The sequence below is a fragment of the Mycena indigotica genome (assembly GCF_014461135.1).
Source record: "Mycena indigotica strain 171206Taipei chromosome Unknown Mind.scaff0009, whole genome shotgun sequence".
In the NCBI taxonomy this organism is placed as follows: domain Eukaryota; kingdom Fungi; phylum Basidiomycota; class Agaricomycetes; order Agaricales; family Mycenaceae; genus Mycena; species Mycena indigotica.
Window position 1 is genome coordinate 3,240,542 of NW_023503008.1, and position 21,130 is coordinate 3,261,671.

At 52.9% G+C, this 21,130-nt stretch overlaps 8 protein-coding genes across 8 annotated transcripts; 2 read left to right on the plus strand and 6 right to left on the minus strand.

The window, feature by feature from the left end:
- Window positions 1-648: 648 nt before the first annotated feature.
- On the minus strand, window positions 649-1,322 carry MIND_01078200 (uncharacterized protein; the record flags this gene model as incomplete). Its single annotated transcript, XM_037367355.1, has 3 exons — window positions 649-675; window positions 731-1,148; window positions 1,198-1,322. 3 exons carry the CDS (start codon window positions 1,320-1,322, stop codon window positions 649-651), a joined length of 570 nt encoding a protein of 189 aa, XP_037216749.1.
- Window positions 1,323-2,416: 1,094 nt separating this feature from the next.
- MIND_01078300 (uncharacterized protein) lies at window positions 2,417-3,056 on the minus strand (the record flags this gene model as incomplete). Its single annotated transcript, XM_037367356.1, has 3 exons — window positions 2,417-2,632; window positions 2,682-2,914; window positions 2,960-3,056. The coding sequence occupies 3 exons, from the start codon at window positions 3,054-3,056 to the stop codon at window positions 2,417-2,419; spliced, it is 546 nt and encodes a 181-aa protein (XP_037216750.1).
- A 1,973-nt stretch (window positions 3,057-5,029) lies between these two features.
- MIND_01078400 (uncharacterized protein) lies at window positions 5,030-5,631 on the minus strand (the record flags this gene model as incomplete). The annotated part of the gene is made up of 3 exons (XM_037367357.1): window positions 5,030-5,303; window positions 5,356-5,559; window positions 5,609-5,631. 3 exons carry the CDS (start codon window positions 5,629-5,631, stop codon window positions 5,030-5,032), a joined length of 501 nt encoding a protein of 166 aa, XP_037216751.1.
- Window positions 5,632-8,105: 2,474 nt separating this feature from the next.
- On the plus strand, window positions 8,106-9,286 carry MIND_01078500 (uncharacterized protein; the record flags this gene model as incomplete). Its single annotated transcript, XM_037367358.1, has 6 exons — window positions 8,106-8,118; window positions 8,165-8,191; window positions 8,244-8,358; window positions 8,409-9,063; window positions 9,109-9,174; window positions 9,227-9,286. The coding sequence occupies 6 exons, from the start codon at window positions 8,106-8,108 to the stop codon at window positions 9,284-9,286; spliced, it is 936 nt and encodes a 311-aa protein (XP_037216752.1).
- An 825-nt stretch (window positions 9,287-10,111) lies between these two features.
- MIND_01078600 (uncharacterized protein) lies at window positions 10,112-10,713 on the minus strand (the record flags this gene model as incomplete). The annotated part of the gene is made up of 3 exons (XM_037367359.1): window positions 10,112-10,400; window positions 10,450-10,650; window positions 10,694-10,713. The coding sequence occupies 3 exons, from the start codon at window positions 10,711-10,713 to the stop codon at window positions 10,112-10,114; spliced, it is 510 nt and encodes a 169-aa protein (XP_037216753.1).
- A 585-nt stretch (window positions 10,714-11,298) lies between these two features.
- Window positions 11,299-13,988, minus strand: MIND_01078700 (Nrg1-like zn-finger transcription factor; the record flags this gene model as incomplete). The annotated part of the gene is made up of 6 exons (XM_037367360.1): window positions 11,299-11,840; window positions 11,890-11,974; window positions 12,036-12,059; window positions 12,108-12,137; window positions 12,181-13,528; window positions 13,786-13,988. 6 exons carry the CDS (start codon window positions 13,986-13,988, stop codon window positions 11,299-11,301), a joined length of 2,232 nt encoding a protein of 743 aa, XP_037216754.1.
- Window positions 13,989-15,598: 1,610 nt separating this feature from the next.
- MIND_01078800 (F-box domain-containing protein) lies at window positions 15,599-16,869 on the plus strand (the record flags this gene model as incomplete). Its single annotated transcript, XM_037367361.1, has 3 exons — window positions 15,599-16,442; window positions 16,491-16,793; window positions 16,844-16,869. Exons 1-3 carry the CDS (start codon window positions 15,626-15,628, stop codon window positions 16,867-16,869), a joined length of 1,146 nt encoding a protein of 381 aa, XP_037216755.1. The 5' UTR covers window positions 15,599-15,625.
- A 47-nt stretch (window positions 16,870-16,916) lies between these two features.
- Window positions 16,917-21,072, minus strand: MIND_01078900 (uncharacterized protein; the record flags this gene model as incomplete). Its single annotated transcript, XM_037367362.1, has 19 exons — window positions 16,917-17,299; window positions 17,349-17,453; window positions 17,501-17,526; window positions 17,575-17,633; window positions 17,685-18,020; window positions 18,077-18,221; window positions 18,272-18,344; window positions 18,392-18,505; window positions 18,559-18,862; window positions 18,908-19,049; window positions 19,100-19,247; window positions 19,296-20,073; window positions 20,153-20,172; window positions 20,217-20,222; window positions 20,276-20,384; window positions 20,435-20,537; window positions 20,585-20,687; window positions 20,729-20,750; window positions 20,797-21,072. 19 exons carry the CDS (start codon window positions 21,070-21,072, stop codon window positions 16,917-16,919), a joined length of 3,252 nt encoding a protein of 1,083 aa, XP_037216756.1.
- Between the last annotated feature and the right edge of the window lie 58 nt (window positions 21,073-21,130).

The following is a 21,130-nucleotide window of genomic DNA, read 5'->3' on the forward strand; positions in this document are numbered from 1 at the left end:
CGCTCGTCCGGCGCGGGCACAGTGGGCAGCTGGGTCGAGGTCGGCTGGCTCCGGGCGCACCCGCTCCCCGGGCGGCCCCGCAGCGCTCTTCTTCCAGGCCGCGACGTTCACCGTCGTCTTCCTGCTCTCCGTCCCCGGGTGAGTAGCAGTGCTATCTTATCTCCGGTAAACTAACTACGTCCCAGTCTGATCGCCGGGGCCACCCGCCGCCGGTCGCTCGCCGGGCTCTCCTCCCGGCTGCTCTTCCTCGCGCTGCCCCTGCCCTTACTCGCCCTCGCCGGGGACGCTCCTCAGCACGCTCCGGCCCGGGGCCGGCTACCCCGCCAATCTACACGTGTCTGGGGCAGACAAACAGCCGACTCATCGGGCAGTTCTGCACCGCCCATACCCGTGGCTATGGCCTCCACGGCGCACTGGCCATCATACCCGTGGCGGCTGCTGGCGGGGTGGTGCTGTTACAGATGTATGCGAGGATCACGGCGGGGAGCTATGCCGCGGAGCTTGATGTGGAGGACTTGCTGGTGCGGTTCAGCAGCTATGGCTATGACGTCGACAAGGAGAAGGACTCGGACCGTGACGCCGAGGCACAGCTCCCACAGCTCGCCCGGACATAAAAAACAAGGCACAACAAAAACGGACACTGTAGCATTATGGATAGAACACAGGCCTGTATAACTAGAAATGAAGAAGCAGATCGCATGCAAGTCAATACTGGCTGCTGGCTCTTCACCCCAGCCTTCCCAACGCCGCCGCCAACGCCCCCCGCCTCCACCGGCCTGCCCAATGCTTTCTCTTGTTCCTCCGGGATAAACGGCCGCAGACACTCCCGCACATACTCCTCCGGCACGCCGGCCCGCACCGCGTCGCAGATCCCGCTGTTGATCCGGTGTACGTACTCGGGCTTCGGCGGGCCCTCGCGCGTGCGCTGCACATCGACATACACGAGCGCGTCGAGGGTGGTGCTGTGTGACCCGTCGGGGCCGACGAGCGTGACGGGGTGCGTCTGCTTTACGTACGACCGCGGGACGCCCTCGGAGCGGTCGAGCGCGGCCTCGTCCGCGGCGGTGAGCGTGTAGAGCAGCGCGTACACGACGGAGTCCGGGGAGGGCACGATCGTGGCGTACCCCCGGGTGTTGATTATCCACCGCCTGTAGAGTATTAGTATTAGATAATAAAATGGGTGGGGGCTGCTTATACCAGTCCCGCAGAAAGGCGACTCCGAGGAGGGTGTTGCCCGGGCAGCGCGTGTCCATTTGGTGGATCCAGAGGTTGCTGCCGTAGCCGAAATAGCGTGTTGGCGGTGGGGCGGGAGGGTGGGCCATGGGAGTCAGGAGCAAGCGATTAATCTGGCTTGATGCTCGGGCCGAGCGTGGGTGTTGACGGGTTTAGCGGTTCCCGCGGCGAATGTTCCTTCGCCAGTCATATGAGAGCGATCATGGGCATTGCGCGTCCTGTGGGATGGGTCTATCCTGTAGGCTAGCAGCCCGTCCTGCAGGATAGATATCCTCATCTTGTAGGATACATGTATGTCCTTGTTGTGGTCCTAGGATAAATATCACAGCATCCCACAGAATGTCCAAACCTAAAGCCTGAGGATATTCAAGCACACATTCTGGACATGACACAGCGTTTGTTGCCGTGACAGACCGCGAATCGCCTCTTCTACCAACCACCACGACCACCAGCGCTTTCCCGATTCTGCCTGTCTGCCGCCGAACCCCGTTCATATCTTCTATCACTCCAAACCATCACCATCTTCAAGCACCACAGCCGTACTCTGCAAATCAACGGTCTCCAGGTCCAGGTTGTGAATAGACCGGGAACTGCGTGGAAAGAGAGGGCTCTCGGTGCGTCCTCTGTTCCTTTTTGTTGTGAGAGAGCGCTCATTCGACAGTCAGCACATACCACCCCCGCTTCTGCCTCCCGACCTCCCTTTGACCCTTCGACAAGCTTGCCTACGAGGTGATTTACCTGGGAATCAGTCCCAGTCGAGCAAGTGAGGCAGAGGTGTCCAACAGCGATGCCGCAAGTAGCGCGAGCAGAGTCGGAGTATACCATATCCTACAGGACACGCCCACTATGTATTGGGATCGTTCTGGTGAAGTCATATACGGTTTTACAATCATTAACTAGCACGTTCATCAGCTATCCTTATGCATCGCATTGGCAAACCAAACACGCACTCCATTATAACCACCCAACACACTGTACCGGTATTAAAGCCAAGAATAGCGCGATTCAATGCTGCTCAAAGCGCGGGAGCAGGCGTGGGCTCGTGTAGAAATCTCCAGCTGGGGCTGCAGCTCGTTGTCGTCGTCATTCCGTTGTTGTGGTGTCGGATAAGCTGTAGCCATCAGTCTCCGGGACACAAACGCACTCCCAGATGACTTGACTTTGGCCCCACTCTAGTATTTGCCTAGGTCGAAGCACATGGCGGGGTGCCGGGAGTAAGAGCAGGCGTGGGCAGCAACTCTGTCTCGAGCAGTCCTAGTTCGAGTTGTGGCAGCGGGTCGTCGTCATGTGGCGCGGGCATTACGACCACCACTCCCACACGCACCCTTGTCGGGGCTGACCCGCCCGCGCTGTCCTTGCTGTCCGCCGCCGTGTAACGCGTCACACTCGTCGCCAACGGCTACCACCCCCATCAGCTATCGCCTCAGACCAAACCACAACCAACTCACCATAACCCGCTCCCACCCACCCGCTCCCTCTCCCGCTGATGACAAATACGCGTCAACCAGCACCGGCCTGGGCCCCTGGTCCTCGTCGTCGTCCTGTCCGCGCACGCCCACGCGGATCCCGCCGGCCCGCATCACCGCGCGCTCCCTAGCCTCCTGCGCGTTCGCGCGTGACCGGAAGTAGAACGCGAGTGTCACGGCCCCGACGAGGAACAGCCCGGCCGGGATCGCGTATTCTGGCATCCCGGTTAGTCAGCACGAGAAGGGAGAGAAAGACACACGGTAGAGCGCAGAGGAGGGCGAGATGTTGTTGCTCGAGGACATGTTGGGAGAAGAGAAGAAGCCACAGACGGCGGCTAGAAATATCATGCGATACATTCTAAAAAAAGCATCCGATTTCTGTCTCCGTCGACGTCTCCACTGGCGTCATACCCGACGACGACGCAAGTGGTACTTACTGCTGCGCAGAGTGCGAGAACAAATTTCGCGGTCACGCCATCCTTATGTCAGCGCAATCTCCTTCCCTCCGACTCGATGGCCCGCCGGCGCAAGACACGGTATGCCCCGTATCGGATACCGGCCCGTGCTCGTGCCCGTGCCCGTGCCCGCCGCTCACTAGCTCCCCGCCACCCACATTGACATCCTCGCGTGGAAGATCGACCGCCGGAAGCTGTGCAGCGCGTCGAAGCTGTACCGGCAAGGAAGACATTGTCGTGCGTTCTTCTCCTTCACTTTTTGATGACGCAGCGTGAGCCGGGTGTGGGTGGCCAAGTGCATCTATCAGGACGACGACTACGACACGTTCTACTTCCTCGCTGGTACTAACCACCTCAAGTACGATATTGCACTGAAACCGGGCTGTCGCGATGCAAAGGCGGCGTCTCTGGATGTATGGGACCCGTTTGACAAGACAACCGACCCCGGTGGCCCGGTGTGGTACCGCATGGGCGCGTACGACAACGAGGAGGAGGAAGTCATCGTGCCGGAATTAGCAAGCAGTAGTTGTTAGAGCCAAGTAGTTTCTTTCAGTCGCGGTAACAATACAAGCACATCGCCTACTCCAGCATACGCAGCCATTGCATCACGTCGTCCTAAACCACATGAGAAAATCACTCAAGACTGCGTCGAATCCTTACAAACATGTTCATACCCGCCGCGTGCTGTTGCTGTTGTTGTTCTGCGGTAAGAATGGGAATCTGGGGGAAAAGTCAGAAAGCATTAGACCTTGCACAAGCTCCTCACATTGTAGTTAGGCTGACTGAGATTAGGAAATGCGAAGAAAGGGTTGAAAAGAGAGAGCATCTGTTGCTGGAAGAGAGCATTGTTCAGTGTTTGGAGTTGGAGCTGATTCAATTGCTGGTAGGGGTTGAGCTGCATTGCGTTGAGTTGCTGGTAGGGATGGTTCTGGGCTGGCGGAAGTGGCTCCTGCGAGTTGAAGTTGATAGCAGGCGGTACAGGGACTTGAAACTGGAGCTGGGGTTGTTGTCGAGCGTCGTTGGCGTCGAATTGAGCTGTGAGTTCAGGCGAAAGTAGCGTCGGGCTGGAGCTAAGCTCAGTAAGAGGGCTTGCGTAACGAATGTGTTTGCGTTTGCGCTTGACTGGCGATCCATCGTAATCGTCATCTTCTCTGGCTTTGCGTTTCGCCTTTGCCTTCGTCTTCAAACGCGTCGAGATATTGTCTTCTACTTGCTGTTCGTGCTGCTCGAGCTCTCTCCCACGCTGCTTCCGCCTGCCCCACCAGTTCCGCACCCACGTTTTCGTCCTGCCATCTGGTCAAAACCAACACGGACAAGGATGACTACGCACAGCTTCGTCTCGCGTACTAATCGCGTCAAAATATCGGGCGTGAGCTTCATCTGCGGCTTCGCGGCCTCTAGCGCCGCTGCTCCTCATTCGAGAAAACCGCTGCAGGACGCGTCAGCTGCGTTTCTCGTCGCGGTAACAGGCAAACAAACGGGTATCGACAGCTCTTCGCGGGATCAGCTATGTAAACGCATTGCAAACGCGAGCACTTGCCACTGTCCGGCATGGCGATGGAAGAGGAGAGCAAAAGTGTCACGCACACGTGAGTATGTCACACATCTGAGAAATGCATCGGAGGCAGGACGTGGTCGCTGCCACAACCGCGTCTTAATCTTGCTCGACAGTATTCTATCATGTTGTCAATATTAAACTTGGTTGAGCTGTGGGTATTGCAGTTGCTTGAAGGATTCTGGTCAATTTCAAGTTTTGTTTTAGCATGCAAGGACTCGCTGGATAAGGCTTCTGTACCTGCTTCAAGTATATTGAAGACCGATGCCTCCTTACTGCTATCCCTTATGTAGTTTGTAACTTGTGGATGGACCCCGACACTAACAACTGCTGCTTGCGATCTCTGGGACGATAATCTTCTCCTCCGAGTCGTTGTAATACGGGCCCATGCGGTACCACACCGGGTCACCCGGGTCGGTCGTCTTGTCAAACGGCTCCCACACATCCAGAAACGCCGCCTTTGCAAGGCGCACATCGCGACAGCCCGGTTTCAGCGTAAGATCGTACTTGAAGTGGTTGGTGCCGGCAAGGAAGTAGAACGTGTCGTAATCGTCGTCCTCGTATATGCACTCTTCCAACCACACCCGGCTCACGCTGCGTTAATGTTATCAGCAAACATTGTGAGCATTGAACAAGAGCCACGCACGATAGGGGCTTGATGCCCTCCTTCTCGAGGCGCTTCTCCCAGCACCGCACATATGCAGCGTCCACATTCTGGTACAGCTTTGGCGTAATGTACAACTCCCGCCGGTTAATCTTCCACGCGAGAATATACGTCGGGGTTACACCCTCCGCGACGCGCTCGTCTAGCATTGGAGGCGGGTCGGTGAACGGACGGGTAGTCGGAAACCTACACAGTGCGCGATGAAGGCGTCAGTTCGACGAGAAGGAAGGCCTACTTTGTCTTGAGTCTACGGGTCATGAATAAGGTGTTGAGGAAACAGAATGAGAGTTGATTGTTAAGAACAAACGACCACGTGACAGCACTGCTTGTTTGTTTTGCTCAATCGCCCTTGCTGGTCCAGGCTTGCAAACCAATGTTTTGGCACTAGACAGTGGCCAACTTGAACGTAACCTCCATCAATGCCCTGGCCTTTAAGTTCTGCTAAAACTCTCGCCACCGCTCCGCTACCAGCGCCACTATCGGCATCTGTGCGATCTTAGACCTCCGCCACCTCGCCACCTTCGCCTATACCTTCTGAACACTCATATGGCCCAATCAATCCTGTTTCTTCTCTCACTCGCTCTGGAAAAACCAGCCTGGGATTTAAGGGAATCGGTGTTTCCCGCCTGTCCATTCACAATCGCACTTCTGAGCTGACACCGCGGTTCAAGGTACAACGTCAAAGACAGCGCTTGACGCGAAACCATCATCCAGGTGGTTTGTCGCTGCGCATCCCATCGTACAGCATTTTTGACTATGGGGTCCAAGCATGGCGAACTTTGCGAGTCGTACATATGTCGGCTTTAAGTTGTAAGGAGAGAAGAGTGTTGGCCGGATGGATTTAAATATATTTGAAGAGCGAGTCTCAAAGAGGTTGACCACTCGCCGCAGGCGCTATGGCAAGCTATGCACATTGAAGCAGAGAGTCGGAAAGGCCTCCAGAAAATCAACGCTGTGCCACGTAGCATGCTTGCAGATCAGCATATTATTCACGACTGCTTCGATATCGCCTTACGAGCATATGTGCTGACCCGACAGCGCGTACCAAGTCGCAGCTTGTTGCTCTGCGTCTGCGGCAGGGATGTGCATCATAGAAATTTGAGAAGAAGGTTCAGAAAGTTCACATTGGAATGGGACTAGCCCTCGAGATTCAGGTAATCGTGCAAGAGGTGGTGAGCGAGGTTTTGATAAGAAAGCATGGTTCTATGTTCCCAGATAACAGCACAAGTGCGAAATAGCATAATGTTTGAAGCTTGCAGCATTGCTTTGGATCAACTTTGCCTCTCTGCCGCCTCTAGCGCTAGTAGCCAACGGGCCACCGCCGCGTCGTCGTCTTCCTCCTGCTTAGCCACCTGAATATGGGATCAACAATAAATAGTCAGTCGAACAAAATGCACCAACAAGCATATTCAGCTGCGAGAGCGTGGCACCTTGTTGTTGTTGTTCAGCGTTAGGAATGTATCTCATGGGCGTCTGTTGAAAGAGGCATCAGAAAGAATGACGCCATACCCGCCGAGCTACATAGGTCCTCACGTTGGAACCGGACTGGAATGGCTGTTGAAAAACATCCAAGTTTGGGAAATTATTGTAGAAGACGTCAAACGGAGGGGGCTGAGAGTAATTGTAGGGAAGCGGGAGGACATTGTGGGCAGGCTGCGGAAGCATTTGTTGGTGGAGGAGAGCATTGTTGCAGCAGTTGAAGGCGTTGCATGGCGGATATTGGACTTGGTTAAACTGAGGGTATGGCAATGCATTGAGTTGATGGAACGTATTCTGGTTGAGTTGTTGGTACGGAAGTGGCAGCTGGTTATGAACCTGGTATTGCGGTGGGAGCATTTGAAACTGTAGTTGTTGCCCAGGATTGTCGGTGTGTTGCAACTGCGGCGTTGGCTTCGTGTGTTTGTTAGTGATGTTGGTCGAAAGCAGCGTTGGACTCGAGGGCATAGAGCTAGGCTGAGGACTTTTGCGGCGGGCGGATTTGCGTTTAGGTTTCGGCTGGGGCTCGTCGGTGTCAGTATCGTCGTCGTTTTCCGAGTCCTCAGCCTTGCGCTTTTTGGCCATTGCTCTGGTCCTGACGCTTTTCACCTTCGACTTCACCTCCGACTTCTGGCGCGTCCACCAGTTCCGAATCCATTTGTCAGTCCTGCATCGTGTCGTCAACAGCACCAAAACTGGACGCAGAAACAAACAACATACAAATTCGTGTCACGCACCAGCCCCGCCGCAATCTCGTTCGAGAGCGTCATATCGGGCTTCGCGGCCTCCAGCGCTGCAAGTAGCGTCCGTTTCTGCGCTTCAGTCGAGATGACGGCTGCCAACAAAACTCGTTCGTGTTATACGTTTGTAGACTGGAAGACGGACCGGGCTTTGGATTTCCATTGATTTTTCTTGTTGCTATAAGTGTGTGCGGTTAGCCACAGAATCGCACTACGATCTAAGGTATATGTACCTTTCCTCGTCATGGAGCAAAGCAGAGAGTGTCACACGCACGTGATACGGTCACCGTGGGTGAATGGACGGTGGTATACTTAGTAGTAAGATACCGAGGACGGGATAAACTTCGACTTTGGATTCGACAAGAAGGATGGCTTACTTGGTCGTATATCGACAGGTCATGCATGAGGTTCTGTGGATGAGGAAGGCCTAGGAGAGTGAGATTACTTACCAGCATGGGCGTTAACAGACGCGTGACATACGCACGTGGATGTGTGACACTTCTGCTTTGCTCCTCCATGTCGAACAGTGGTATGTTCGCGTTTGCGAAGCATCTACACAACTGACCCCGCCAAAGCACCGTGGACGCAGACCCGGAAGAAACGTCTGCTTGCCTGTTCCCCAGAAGGGGTAAATGCAACTGACGCGTCCTCCAGCGGTTTACTCTAATGAGGAGCAGCAGCGCGTCCTCTTCACAGCGCTGGAGGCCGCAAAGCCACAGATGAAGCTGACACGCGAGGTCTTGGAGCGATTGGCGCGCGAGACGAAACTGTGCGTGTTGTGTTGCTGTACTTTTTGGGACCTGACGGCGCGGTTGGCAGGACGGAAACGTGGGTGCGGAGCTGGTGGGGCAATCAGAAGATGCGTGAGAGAGAGCGCGAGCGGGGAAGACAGCAAGCAGAAGAAGGCGAGGACGGTGGTATTTCGACGCGTTTGAAGACAAAGGCAAAGGCGAAACGCAAAACCAGAGACGACGACGATGAAGATGAAGATAATGATGTCAAGCGCAAACCCAAACGCGTCCGTCACGCAAGCCCTCTTTCCGTGCTCAGCTCTGTTCCCTCCAGCCCAACGCTGCTTTCGCCTGAAATCGCTACGAACAGTAACGCGGCTCAGTTGCTCACGCAGACCGACGCCAACGATGCTCGACAACAACCCCAGCTCCCGTTCCAAGTCCCTGTACCGCCTGCTGTGAATTTCAACTTGCAGGAGACACTCCCGAATCCAATGCAAGCCCAGAACCATCCCTACCAGCAACTCAACGCAATGCCATATCCGCAGTTCCACCCCTACCAGCAACAACAACAATTGAACCAGCTCCAATACCAGCAACTCAACGGCTTCCAAACACTGAACCCATACAATAATGCTCTCTTCCAGCAACAGATACTCCCTCTTCTCTCGCTTCCTTATCAGAACTTCAACCCTTTCTTCGCATTTCCCAATCTCAACGCTTTGCGCCAGCCTAATTACAACGTGAGCAGCTTGTGGAGGGTATTGCACTTGCTGATTTTCCGCCAGATCCCGATGCAGATTCCCACCGCACAACAGCAAGCGGCGGCGCCGTTCTCAAGTCTGAACATGTTTGTAAGGGATGGAGTCAGTCATGAATGATTTGCTGATCTGGTCGCCGTTGTAGGTACCCAAGAGAGAGGACGACGACGCGCAAGTGACGCAATGGCTGCGCATGCTGGAGTAGGTGGACGGCGGAGAAATGGTGTGGATGGAGCTACCGAACCAACTCGAATAACTATTGCTCCAAGTCGTCATCTCCGGCTACTACGACTCGGAGCTTCCAATGTTACTTCTAATTCGGACTTGAACTTTGCTTGTACTGCTCTCTGGGAAACAGTAAAAACTATGCTATACCGTCGAGTGGTGCAAGAGTAAGCAAGTGATTTCAAACGGTGCGGGCGGCGGCATTCAATTCTCGTTGGAGAGTGAGCTGCTGCTGCGGATCTGTAAAGAATGTCGCTTTCGATTGACGGAGCATCAATTCAGCCTCAAGTAGCACAGCCCAACTCGACAAGATGTTGGGTGAACAACTGTCTTCACGGGTCAGAAGAAAGGATACTAAGATGTTGGTTGACTTGAAAGAAAACGAGCAGAATAGTATACGATTCATATAGTAAGTACTAGTGATTGCTTGAGTGCTAACCCTCTAGAATCTATCTCTCTGTAACGCTAACCCTAACCTTAACCCTTGTCCTTGGAGCAGAAGTGTTTAGGCAAGGATGCGGTCATTTTAGTACCAAAGCAGGCAGTAGGCCTTGAAATATTATCTTCTCGATACCCGCCGCGAACAACGAGTGCAGCGAAGAAAGTTCTGTCGAAGAGGGTTTCATAGAATTGGGAGGACCACGCGTAATAACGGCGCGACATTGGAGCAGTACGGTTGCCGTAGTACCGCACCAACCCGAAGGTTTCCCGTCCACACAAATACAGCTTTTCCCAAATAGCAGTACAAGTGCGAACTGAAAACGTTGGAAGCTCGCAGCATTGCTTACGCCTTGTAAAGTTTCCTTTAGCGACATGACCCGGACGGGCTTCTGCTCGAGTTTAAGCCGCCCTCCCGGTTGTATTGCGGTGAATCATCGAAAGCGCCAACACGGTACCATATAGGATCGGTTAGCTGCTCGCCCAGCTCGCGCTCGTACGGCTCATAAATGTCCTGCAGCGTCTCCTTCGTTATGCGGATGTCGAGCGAGTCGGGCGTGAGGTCGAATCTGTGGCGGTTTGTCGCGGCAATGAAGTACAGAATGTCGCTCTCTTCATCCGGGCGTATAGAGCAGAGGACATACGGCTGTCGCGTGCTGGTAAAGCCATCAACCACGGGACTGACGCAGAAGAGGAGAAACGCACTGTTGGCTGATCCCATGCTTCCGACGGGTCGTATACCACGCTTTGGTAAAATACTTGTCGACAGGCACGAATTCGTTCGGATATATGCTCAGGTCGCTGTTCCACACGCGCCACGCGAGGATATAGAACGGGGTCCGGCCCCAGGCATCGTTTTGGTTCAGCTGTGGCGGGGGTTGGTCGAAGGGGAGCGTGGCAGGATGGCTGCTTGTGAGTAATTCGTAGCTGGACAAGATATTGCACCCACAGAGTTTTCGGTCGAGCCATGATTCAACTGACGGGTGAGTCGAAGATGAAGGTTGGAGCGATGTTGTTGATGCTGCACGTGACCGCGTCGGCTGATCTTCGCGTTCTAGCGTGAATCTACTGGGCCGTTGGCCGCCGCACCGTTTTCTCTCCTTGCGTTGTCCTTGGAGGAGAAGCGTTTACGCAAGGACTCGGAAGCGTTCGTTTCCGTAGACCTAATCAATAAGTAGCGAGTTCGCTGAACTTGAGTCTGGAGCTTCTGGTCCACACCAAACCAGATCAGGCCTTGAAAGATCCCGATACCCGGAATATCGTCGCACGGATGGGCTGGTGGTGGTTCAGGAACGAAACGAATCTGCGTGACGATGTGATGGCAGTCCTAGTCAAGCAATGTACATTTTGATACAGTGGCAGAGGGTATTAGCTAGGGCAGTAGGTACATCTATATATGGATAACGGATTATAGCAAGGAGCGCTACCGTAGGGACTATAAGGTATCTACACGAAACAGACACAACCAAAGGATGGTGAATACAGCCGGGAACGAAGGACAATGCAAATAGAAGTCGATAGCAAGGATGGCAAGCAAAGCGGGAGAAAAGTCGGCTACGACGCCGTCCCAGCATACCAGTGCAGGTATTGGCCGGGTGTCACAGTGGGCGGTTGTTCTGGGTGAGCTGCTGGTTTTTCGTTTGTTGCGAAAGGCCGCTGGTACAAGGGGAAAGGAGACACCGGAGAATCGTTGGCATAATAGTCTTCTGTTTGATAAACGGCGCTGGATGTCGATTTTAGGCAGCCGTTTGCATCATAGTACTCATACGTCGGGTAGTAGGTTGTTTTGTCGCAGGCAGCAAAGTTTTCCGGGTGGTAGTCCGAGTCGTGATCATAGTGTCCATATTCTGCATAGGGTGTTTGCGGGCTTTCAGCACAACTGCTCCCACTGCTCGTGCTTTCGCCACTGGAGCTTGAAGCAGCCGTCAATGGGGGCGTATACGTCGCGGCCATGAAATTGTCTTCCGCGTAGCTCTGTGATTCCAACTGGTCGGGGTTCGGGGCCGCCCCCGCAGGGGCCGCGGTGCATGAAGAATCGGTGGGGCTTGTTGTGGCTGCCATTGTTGCACCATCGCCGCTAAAGAAGAAGAGGGAGTCTGAGATGTCATGGATTGGGTCTCTCCCAGACGGCGGCCCGTGGCATACGGATGACCACGACGCTGCGCCCTCGTGCCGTCTGAACTCGCTCGGCGGTGAGAGTGGCCGCTTGGCGTCTGATTCGTGGAAGAGGCTGTGGCACTCTTGAGTGAAACTAGTCAGCAAAGTGTTGCGGTGCGGACTCGTGTACTCACTGAATAGCTCGGAGCAGGTTGGCCCTGAAAAAGTGATCAGCTCAATCTCACAGCGAGTGGTTGCACTCTTACGGCGTAGTCCGGGTCTGCAGCAGGGTATTCCTAAACAAGTGAGCGACATTCAATTGTTGAAAAGACCAATCACCTGTTCAAGCTGCTGGGCTATGACATAATGATACTCAGCCTCTGTTGTCACCGGGGACAAATAATCCCCCGTCGGAACCATGTACGCGCCATGCCAATAATGAAATTGACCCCCGTCTTCAGGTTCAACATATTCCAACTCCGAGTTGTCCACAGGCTGCTGTTCCATTCCCGGCATCTCCGAAGCAACGTTGCCTTTCATCCCATTACGGTCTGGTTCGATATCCGTATCGCCGTCCTCGCTTTCTGGCCCCAAAACGCTGTCAGTGTCATTTTGATCGTCCGGGTGCGTGGCAGGCCTGCCTCTCCAATCAAAACCCGTATCGAGCGGTGGGAGGATCGATGCCCCTCGTAATCGGGAGCCGCTTACGCGTTGGGGGGCTGGAGTCGGTGCGGTGGCATAAGCGAGTTCGAGTGCGAGGGGGGATGCCACGAATAGACTGCCGCTTTTGGCAGAACTAGACGGCTGTGGGTGAGAAGCCGGTGCAATTGTTGGCGGCTCGTTCGCCTTGGTTTTCGGAGGTAACGAACTAGATACGGTCGGGTGATTGAGAACTGTGACGGGAGACGGCAGTGGGTCTAGCGGTGCGGCGACTCCCAGCGGCAATGAACTAAACATCCCGGGGGGCGCGGGGGGCGGTGGACTGGGACTAGGGCAATGGGAGCTCCCCACAGCGGATGGCCACGCAGCGTTGGATAGAGCGAAGGATTGACTGCGCGTCTTACTAATCATTCGACCACAGGAGGATGAATTCGAAGTTGGAGTCGATATGGGCTTCCTAATCACGAGGGGCTCCGTCGTCGTCAAGGGCGAATTTAACTCTGGGGTTTCCGTCGAGCTACCATAGTCTTCAAGTTTCGGCATAATCTTGGGTGGCCACTCGATTTTCGGTATGTTCGGGTGCGCGTCTTCCAACAAGGGAGGCGCTTGAGCCAGCCCTAGAGCACGCAGCAAGCCCTCCGCCTTTAGACCTTGTGGGTCGGAAGCCGAGTCATAAGCCGCAATAGCAGCAGCCAAATCGGCCGGGTCTGGAGCCATGAAAATGGGAGGTGGAGACTCCTCTCGCTTGACTGGTGCGTGTTGTAGAGCAATACGCATGTAGTATAAACGCGAGTCTTCAAGAGGAGGCGGCGAATTCGGTGGCGGCGAATAAGAAGGGCAACGAGTGGGGAATGAGTCAGGATCGCGGTCGTTGTGGGGCATGTCGAGCGCTAGCGGCGAAATTGGCGGCGGTGGTGGAGAGCGTTCGACCGTCGATAAACGCGGCTTCTTTGTCGGGGGAGCAATTGCGAATACCCTCCGTCCACCGTTCCGCCCACGCGACCCAGGAGAAAGGTGAATGCGATAGCTTTAATATGGGTCAGTTAGCCACGTCTTGGGGGGAGGGGAGAAGAAAAGAGACGACCCGGGTGCATTTAAGTGGCATTCAATTGAGCGTTCAATTTAATGCACCATGCATGAAGACGAAAGCGAAAAAGCTTAATAGTCGTAAGACGGCGATAGGATGGAGACTCTATTCGAGAACCCGAGCTCCTACTCGGGATTGACTACGGCGCAGCGAACAAGGCCAAACACAAAGGAAAGTTGAATAAATAAATAGCTCACTGTTGTTGCAGGTTGTCCGCCCGTGAACATCTTGTCGTACATCCAGGAAATGGACAGGCATGGTTTCTCTCGCCGGTGTGTGTCTTTGTGTGGCGAGAAAGGTGGCCCGCTGTTGAGAATGCACGTCGGCATTCTCTTACGGAACAGACATGTTTCCCCGGTTGTTTGTCGGTGGGGGGACGATTCGGAGGTTTGGGGGGCATAGAGAAAGAGAAAGAGAAACCGTTCAACCAGAAATGACGGAGCTCGCCATAAAGAGAACGACATGTGGCCGTGGGCGAGTGCTAAGTTTGTTGCCGTTATTTGTCAATCTATTCATCATCCACTGGCAGAAGGCGATCCACCACTGATTAGGTCCTTCTTCTTTGATGCCCATTTCGCTTCCTTAGTTGGCGTTCTTTTGACGTGAACTGCCTCGCATCTTAGCGAATTGCTAGCTTGCTTGCTGGAGGTGAATGCACGCTGTTTCTGCGTGCGTTGCAGTCGTGGCCCGGCCACGCTTTCTTTCTGGGGTCTAGGTACGGTCCGCGGGTCCCGATGTCACAAATGACTAGTCTGTCATTACCTCATCAGTGGATACACGGATGATCTCTGGCAAACAAGAGAGTTCTGGATGTTTGCGTCGGCCGAGACGCTAAGCGACGTGTTATTTGGTTATTTGTTTACCTGGCAAGGCACAGCAAAATGGCGCGACTTTTTTTGGGGAGTGCACCGTGGAGTAAAATTCAAGTTTTCTCAAGTTTGGTGAGTCGTAGCGGGGTATGACAGGTTCTAGCTTGATTGAGGAATAGCGTTGTTTGTCTCTTCCTTCTTGTCTTCTCTTGTGGCGCTAAAGTTTTGTTGAGTCGGCTAAGAACGTGCTAGTAATGTGCGACTGTCGATTTGTTGACTTGGCTGATCAGATTGCCGAATAATGGAGCAGAGTCAAACGGCGCATTGCTCGAGCGACGAACGCACTCGATTTTGTGGTTATACGGAGGCACGAAGACGCAACGAAGAGAGGAGAAGACTTTCTGCGGGCCTCCGTCGAACCAACAAGAACTACATTAGTTCTTGCCCCTGATTGCTCAAGGATATTGACCTCCTCATCTAATTAGCCAACTGAGCGCTGGTTGCTGATCATACTCACAGACATGGCCACTCTGTTTCCGAGTTTCATCATCATAACGTCCGGTAGTCGGTCCTCGTAAGTCTCATCAGTGGCAGTTTGAGCAGACATGCGCGCACCATATCTCACAGGAAGCCTTCTTCCAAAAAAAATCCAACCAAGCACCGGAAACGATGAGATTCCGAGTATTCTATTTGTTATACTGGTGCACGGCGATGGGGGGTGTTGTTTCAAGACTGCTGTCAAGTCTTTATTGAACCGGAGATCGGAAGTGGGACTTAGAGCTGGGGAGACCGGCGGAAAGTTGGAGCGCGGTTGGTCGGTCTTGACGCACGAGTTGAGTTCACACAAAGTACTTGAGGCAATCTATTCCATCATGGGTTCAAGTTATGTAAGCTGAGAGAAGGATGCCGGTCTTGGAATGAGGGATCTTTTTTCGACAATTACTTACGTAGGAAGAAAGATGGTAGATTTAGACTCGTTGGCGGCTGCTCCCACTGTGACGCGACAACTTATTGCACATATGTTTGCTGCTTCTGGCGATGGTGGTGGCGTCGGACGTTTCTGGAATGGACCGCTGCATGAGGGGAAGAATTGTATTGCGGATGTTGGCGGTCCTGGTCAAGAGTGAAGTAAGTGTGACGCGTCCCGTGATCGTGACACCGAAGCACAACTCCGCCCGAATTCAACAATGGCTCCGTGTTGCCCACACCGTTCACGCCGCCTTCACGGATGCCGCGTCTACCCAATGAGCTCTGCGACCAAATCCTTGCCAACCTGACCGAGTTGCGGTCACTTCGCAGTTGTGCACTGGTTTGTCGTGCTTGGGCATCCACAGCCCAACGAAGCCTCTTCGCGACTCTCCGTATTCACGAGAAGAATGTAGCGCCTATCTGCGAGCTCCTTGGATCGACAGCTCCGCATTTCGCGAACTACGTTCAGCACCTCTACATACTCACTTATGGGGACCTGAGAACCAACCTTGAAACACGCATGTCCAAAGATGCGCCGTTGCCCATCATCGAGCACCTATTCCCATACCTCTCACTCTTCGCCAACGTCAAGGAGCTTACGTTGGATAGTTGTCGGCAATTTGTTGAATCAACTTGGGATACTCACTGGACGAATGTCATTGCGAGTGCATTCCCCTCGCTCCCAAAGCTCAACATACTGTACTCCAAGTTTGAAGCTCTCGCAGACTTAGTGGACCTGGTCGCAGCTTTTCCGGTCCTCACAGCTCTGCGCGTGGACGACATCGACATCGAGGAAGCCAGTCACGAATACAGCAACGAAGAGCAGGAGCCATATCGTGGCACGAAAACGCCCCCTGAGGGCTTAGATAACATATCGTACTGCTCCGCTTCTCAATTCGGAAGCGGCGGCGGGCCGTTCCTCCGCTGGCTCGCCGCCCATCCCGGAAACTTCACGACCTTATATCTCGATCTCGCTGCTGAAGCCGGCGATGTGAATGCTGGGGTCGATCTCATCACCGCCACAGGCGACAAGCTGCATAACCTCACACTCGCATTCGACGATCAATGGCAGCTGTGTACGTCGCTTTTTTTTCCTAATCACACTTCTTTTCAACGTGGTCTAGGGGAAGACTTTGAGCTATCGCCCAATACGAGCCTTCAAAACTTCACTATCCGACGGGCAAGTGACATTGGCGATTCTCTCCCGGAACTCATCCAAACGATTTCATCTCCCCTGGAGACGTTGACACTGGGCAATATTGAAGAGATTGAGCCATCGATGCATTCTCTTATCGCGGCTCTCATGGCAATGCCGTCGCTGACCAGAGTCACTTTCTACGTTGGCTATACGGGCAATGTTGCAGAGTGGATCAAAAATTTGACAGAAGACCACCCCGAGTTCATGCAAAGCGGAATCGTTATTGTCGGTAGGTGGACATCCAACAATACCAAGTCTTGATTCTCACCAGCATAATAGATAACAAAGAACAACACGAATGGTGAGAATGAGCGATTAGTAGAACAATTTGGTTACTCAGAAGTACAACATTTTACACCATCTCATTTGGCGGCCGGAATTGTATCGAATTGGTCCTTGAACCCAAAGCTACGCCTCCACGTGTAGTCATCCTCGTTGCTAGCGGAAGGCCGGCGCTGTGAATATGATACTGTTCGCCAACTATCTCCTTCACTTGGTGCATGAGGCGATCTAGTCGGCTTATGATGTTGTAGGCGGTGGCAACGCCAACGCAAAACTTCAGATACTGCTCGTTCTGCAGTGTGTCGAGGGTTAACTGCCGTGGAAGGCCGTAGTCCTCTTCCGAGTCCTTGTGGATCACGTGAAGACCATATTGCGTCTGGAAGCGGGCAAGCAAAGGACACGGAGTGATTTGCGGTAAAGGACAACCTGTTCGCAATGCAGTCGAAATCATACCTGGTATCTAGATAAGTAGTGCATCTATTGGGGCAGAGTCTGTACATACTAATGACCGCAAGCACGTCCCCTTGAAAATCGGTGTCAAGGAACCGTGTCCTTTGTAAGAACGCCCTCGTCCACGCAGGCTCCATGTGCTCGACAACAGACATCACTGAAAGTTTCAGTTTCCAACGCACGCAATCAAGCAAGAATACGTACAGTGAGAAAGCGAATATGCAAGTTGTCTGCATTATCAAATCAGATGATGCAGGAGGAGAACAACATTGACTGACTGCTGCAACTCCATGATTTTGTGATAACGTTTGGCTGGCCAGCGGCCCTTTAGCGAAAACTAGGCCAACAATATAGGTTGACTCTGGACGACGAAGTTCAACCAACAAACCTCGTATACCGCGTTGCCCTTGAGCGCCATGGAGCGCGAGATTCTACTCCGTATTGCGATCAGAGCCGTGACAATAGTTTGGGGGTCCGTTTCGGCACGTCGTGAGTTAGCAAAAGAGATGATATCACAGTATAACGTCCCCAGTTCTGTGGTGTTGGTTGCCAAGGAAGTGCGCTCGTATTTCCTGATTGTCGTTGAAGGGGGCAAAAGTGAGAACACTCCCGCCGCCATTACTCCCGAGGTAACGATAATGAACCGTCTCCAGGCGACATCCCAGCCAAAGCCTGGGTTCGCCAAGGCCCGAATATGACCATCTTGGTACGAGTAGCCAATGACCTAATAGACGGTTGAGCTAATGAGGTCTAGATGCCCTCGTGCACGGGACGACAGACCAGAATAGCAGTCACAAAAAATATAATGACTTTCATCGGGAATCCAGGCCAATATAACCGGCCGTAGAAGAAGAACGGGAAGCAAACGGCACACAGTGCTCCAAGACCAAACGCATTGCCATGCCCCGAACCAGACGAAATGTACCTTCTGAGAGCATCAGTTCGGACTCGGGGATTCGATCAAAAATCACTGACCACATCACCATACCGAGAATGCCGCCGAGGAATGTGCTCAAAACTCTGGTGCTCAGTCCAAAAACAGTGTCGCCTGCAATCAAGGTCACGAAATGATATAAAATGATAAAGAAAGCCAACACGTGCCTCGAAACCGCGCCAACGTTACCTGACCCATGAAAATTCCCCATACAAACCTGTTTTCATATGCGAAGTGGGCAGAGGATCGGAGAAGTGAAGGAAGGCACATGAGGACTGAAATGTTTCAAAATTTCTTTTCTAAGAAACGCACGCGAGTGTAAACACACCTGTCAGGGTTGCGGCCTTGATTGCATAGAGCGTATTACCCGACCCAAGTTGGGCAACTGCGAGATAGATCCTGTTCATCGCCCATTCCAGATGATTTCTGGGAGGTAATGCGTCGGGGTCGCGCCTTTTGGCCATCCCTAAATCGCCTTCTTCGATTTCTGTTGGAACACCCATAACTTTGTCCGGGTCTTCTTCGTCCTGGCCAAAGTCGGAAAAGTGCCAGTTGACGACATTCCAGGTAGCGGCAGGTGTCCATAACTTTTCGGTTCTATGCTGTTTTTCCATCTTATGGATTTCGTCGAGCTACACCTTCATCAGATGATTCCTGATGCACCAAAAACTTCGTACCATAGTCAACACATTGGCGGACATCTGGAGGAGGTGGTACTGATAGACATAGCAGTGGAAGAGATGTCGATGAGGAGGTGTTTCGTGCTCGTTTTCGTGATCGTAATTAAAGGAAGAACGCCAGGGCTCAAGGATGAGATGTCTAATACGTCATTAGGCATTGGAGTGACTGGCACAAGCTCTTGAACCTACCTGGCTTCATTGCGAAATTGTTCTCGCACAGAGTTGAGTGTGGCCCGCACAGCTTCGAGCTCACCGATGCGAGCTTTCAACGCGTCACGTTCCTTTTGACCAGTGATCCAACGTCCAGTAGTTCCTTGTCGAACATATCGAAGCCAATCTTGGACCCATAAAAGGGAGTCGTGACACGTCTTTAACAACGGCGTACAGCATTTAGAAAGAAGCTCCGTCGTTTCTTTAGTATGCGATTCAACTTCGGGATGAACCAAGTTTGCTTCAAGATCTAAATACCGTTGGGATTCGAAGACTCCAACAGCATGCTCGGCTTTCTTCCGCCCCAGAGACAGGTGCAAAGAATGAATGAGAAGATTATGGTGATGGTGATGGTGATGATGAGAATGATGCGAGTGATGCGAGTGACGATTGCGTTTGGTTGGTGTTGTAGGGCTCTCTTCTTCGTCCACGTGAGGAAGATCCGCCGTTTCTCGAGTCGGGGTACGGGGAGGCGATGGTGGCCGAGACACAGCAGGACTTGCCGGCGCAGGTGTGCTGATGCGAGATGCAATAGGTGTTATGGGGAACTTTTCTCTGGTGGGGTCCACAACCCTGAAATACACGATCATTCCATGCGCTCGGACTGCCATACGCTTCGCCGTTTGGTGCAGTTGAACGAAATCCAGTGGTGCATACCGCGAAAATATCAAATCACTAGCGAGGAGCCTGACAGATGCAGCGAGGGGAATAAGCCGAGCTTCAGATTTGGCTACCGACGCAGAAATATCAGTCACCATCTTGGAAAAGTCGGCAGAATAAGGATCTTTGGTCAAGATGGCCTGATGAAGCTCGAACGATTTGACGAGTGGTTCAAGAACCAGCCCAAGTCGGGTGGTAAATTGCGAGGAAACCGTTTGGGGAAAGATGAGCACGGACATGACAAGCGATACGGCAGAGTGAAGTGATATTGGAACCACAATTGATTTTCCAGCCTACCGAGAACATTAACAAGCACATTTGAGGATGGAAAAGAATGGGACATGCCAAATAGTAAGGATAGGGGAAGAATACAGCCGTTGTTAGCGAAACGTCTGTTGCAGGTCAGCAAAGGGAAAAAACGACAGTGTAGTCTTACCAAGACCTAAAAGCTCAAGTTTAAACAGAGTCAAGCTCACCGAATGTAACAGGACTCACATAAGCAGCCTAGAATGCACGCGAACAGCTGACTGAAAACATTTCGAGAACGAATAAACAACACAACGGCAGTACCGATGAAGAGAAAAACTCCGATAATAACCGTCGGCTGAACAAACGATAAGACACAACTCTTCAAGGAATACGAATAAGACTCACAGCTGCTTCTATATACTGACCCGTCAGAGCGTCCGCGAAAGAGGCTGCTGGGTTACGGTGTACCCGCGCCATATCGGCGAACTTTATCGCAAGGCAACTCCATCTGAGAGAACGTTACTATTGTGAATTGACGGTGCGGGTGAAACTTACGCCCATGTCGCTGTTACAAACAGTAAAATCATGAATTCACGTTCCAGAACAGCCATAAACGGGTCAGATGGAGGCGACATGAACGCGACTAGTAGTTTGTCTCCTGAGAAAAAAGAGAACGGAGCCTGGTTGTCGTGAGCTGACCTATGATAATCAAGAATCCAGCCTAGACATTTCAACACATCGCTGAGAACTCGAAATTTACCACTCACCTGCCCCATCATCGCCTCCACTGGTGGTATAAGAAATAGAACGGTAGATATCCAAGCAGCTATGGCGCAGCGTATAACTGGTTTGACTTGAGCCCAGAAAAAGTTGTCAGGGACCCATTGCAAGCTGGATGGCCACCGAATTCGGGGTGCAGTGACTACATTCCCAGGTGAACCTGGGGAAGGCTCAGGCTTATCGGCTGAAGTTGAACGCGTTGACTCTGACGACGGAGGGCCAGAGTCTTCCTCGGTAGCTGGCAGGGGAGATAGTGCTTGCATGGTGGAGGCCGAAGAAGCCCTTTCGCCTTCGCGGTCACGCGTTTGGTAACATGCGATG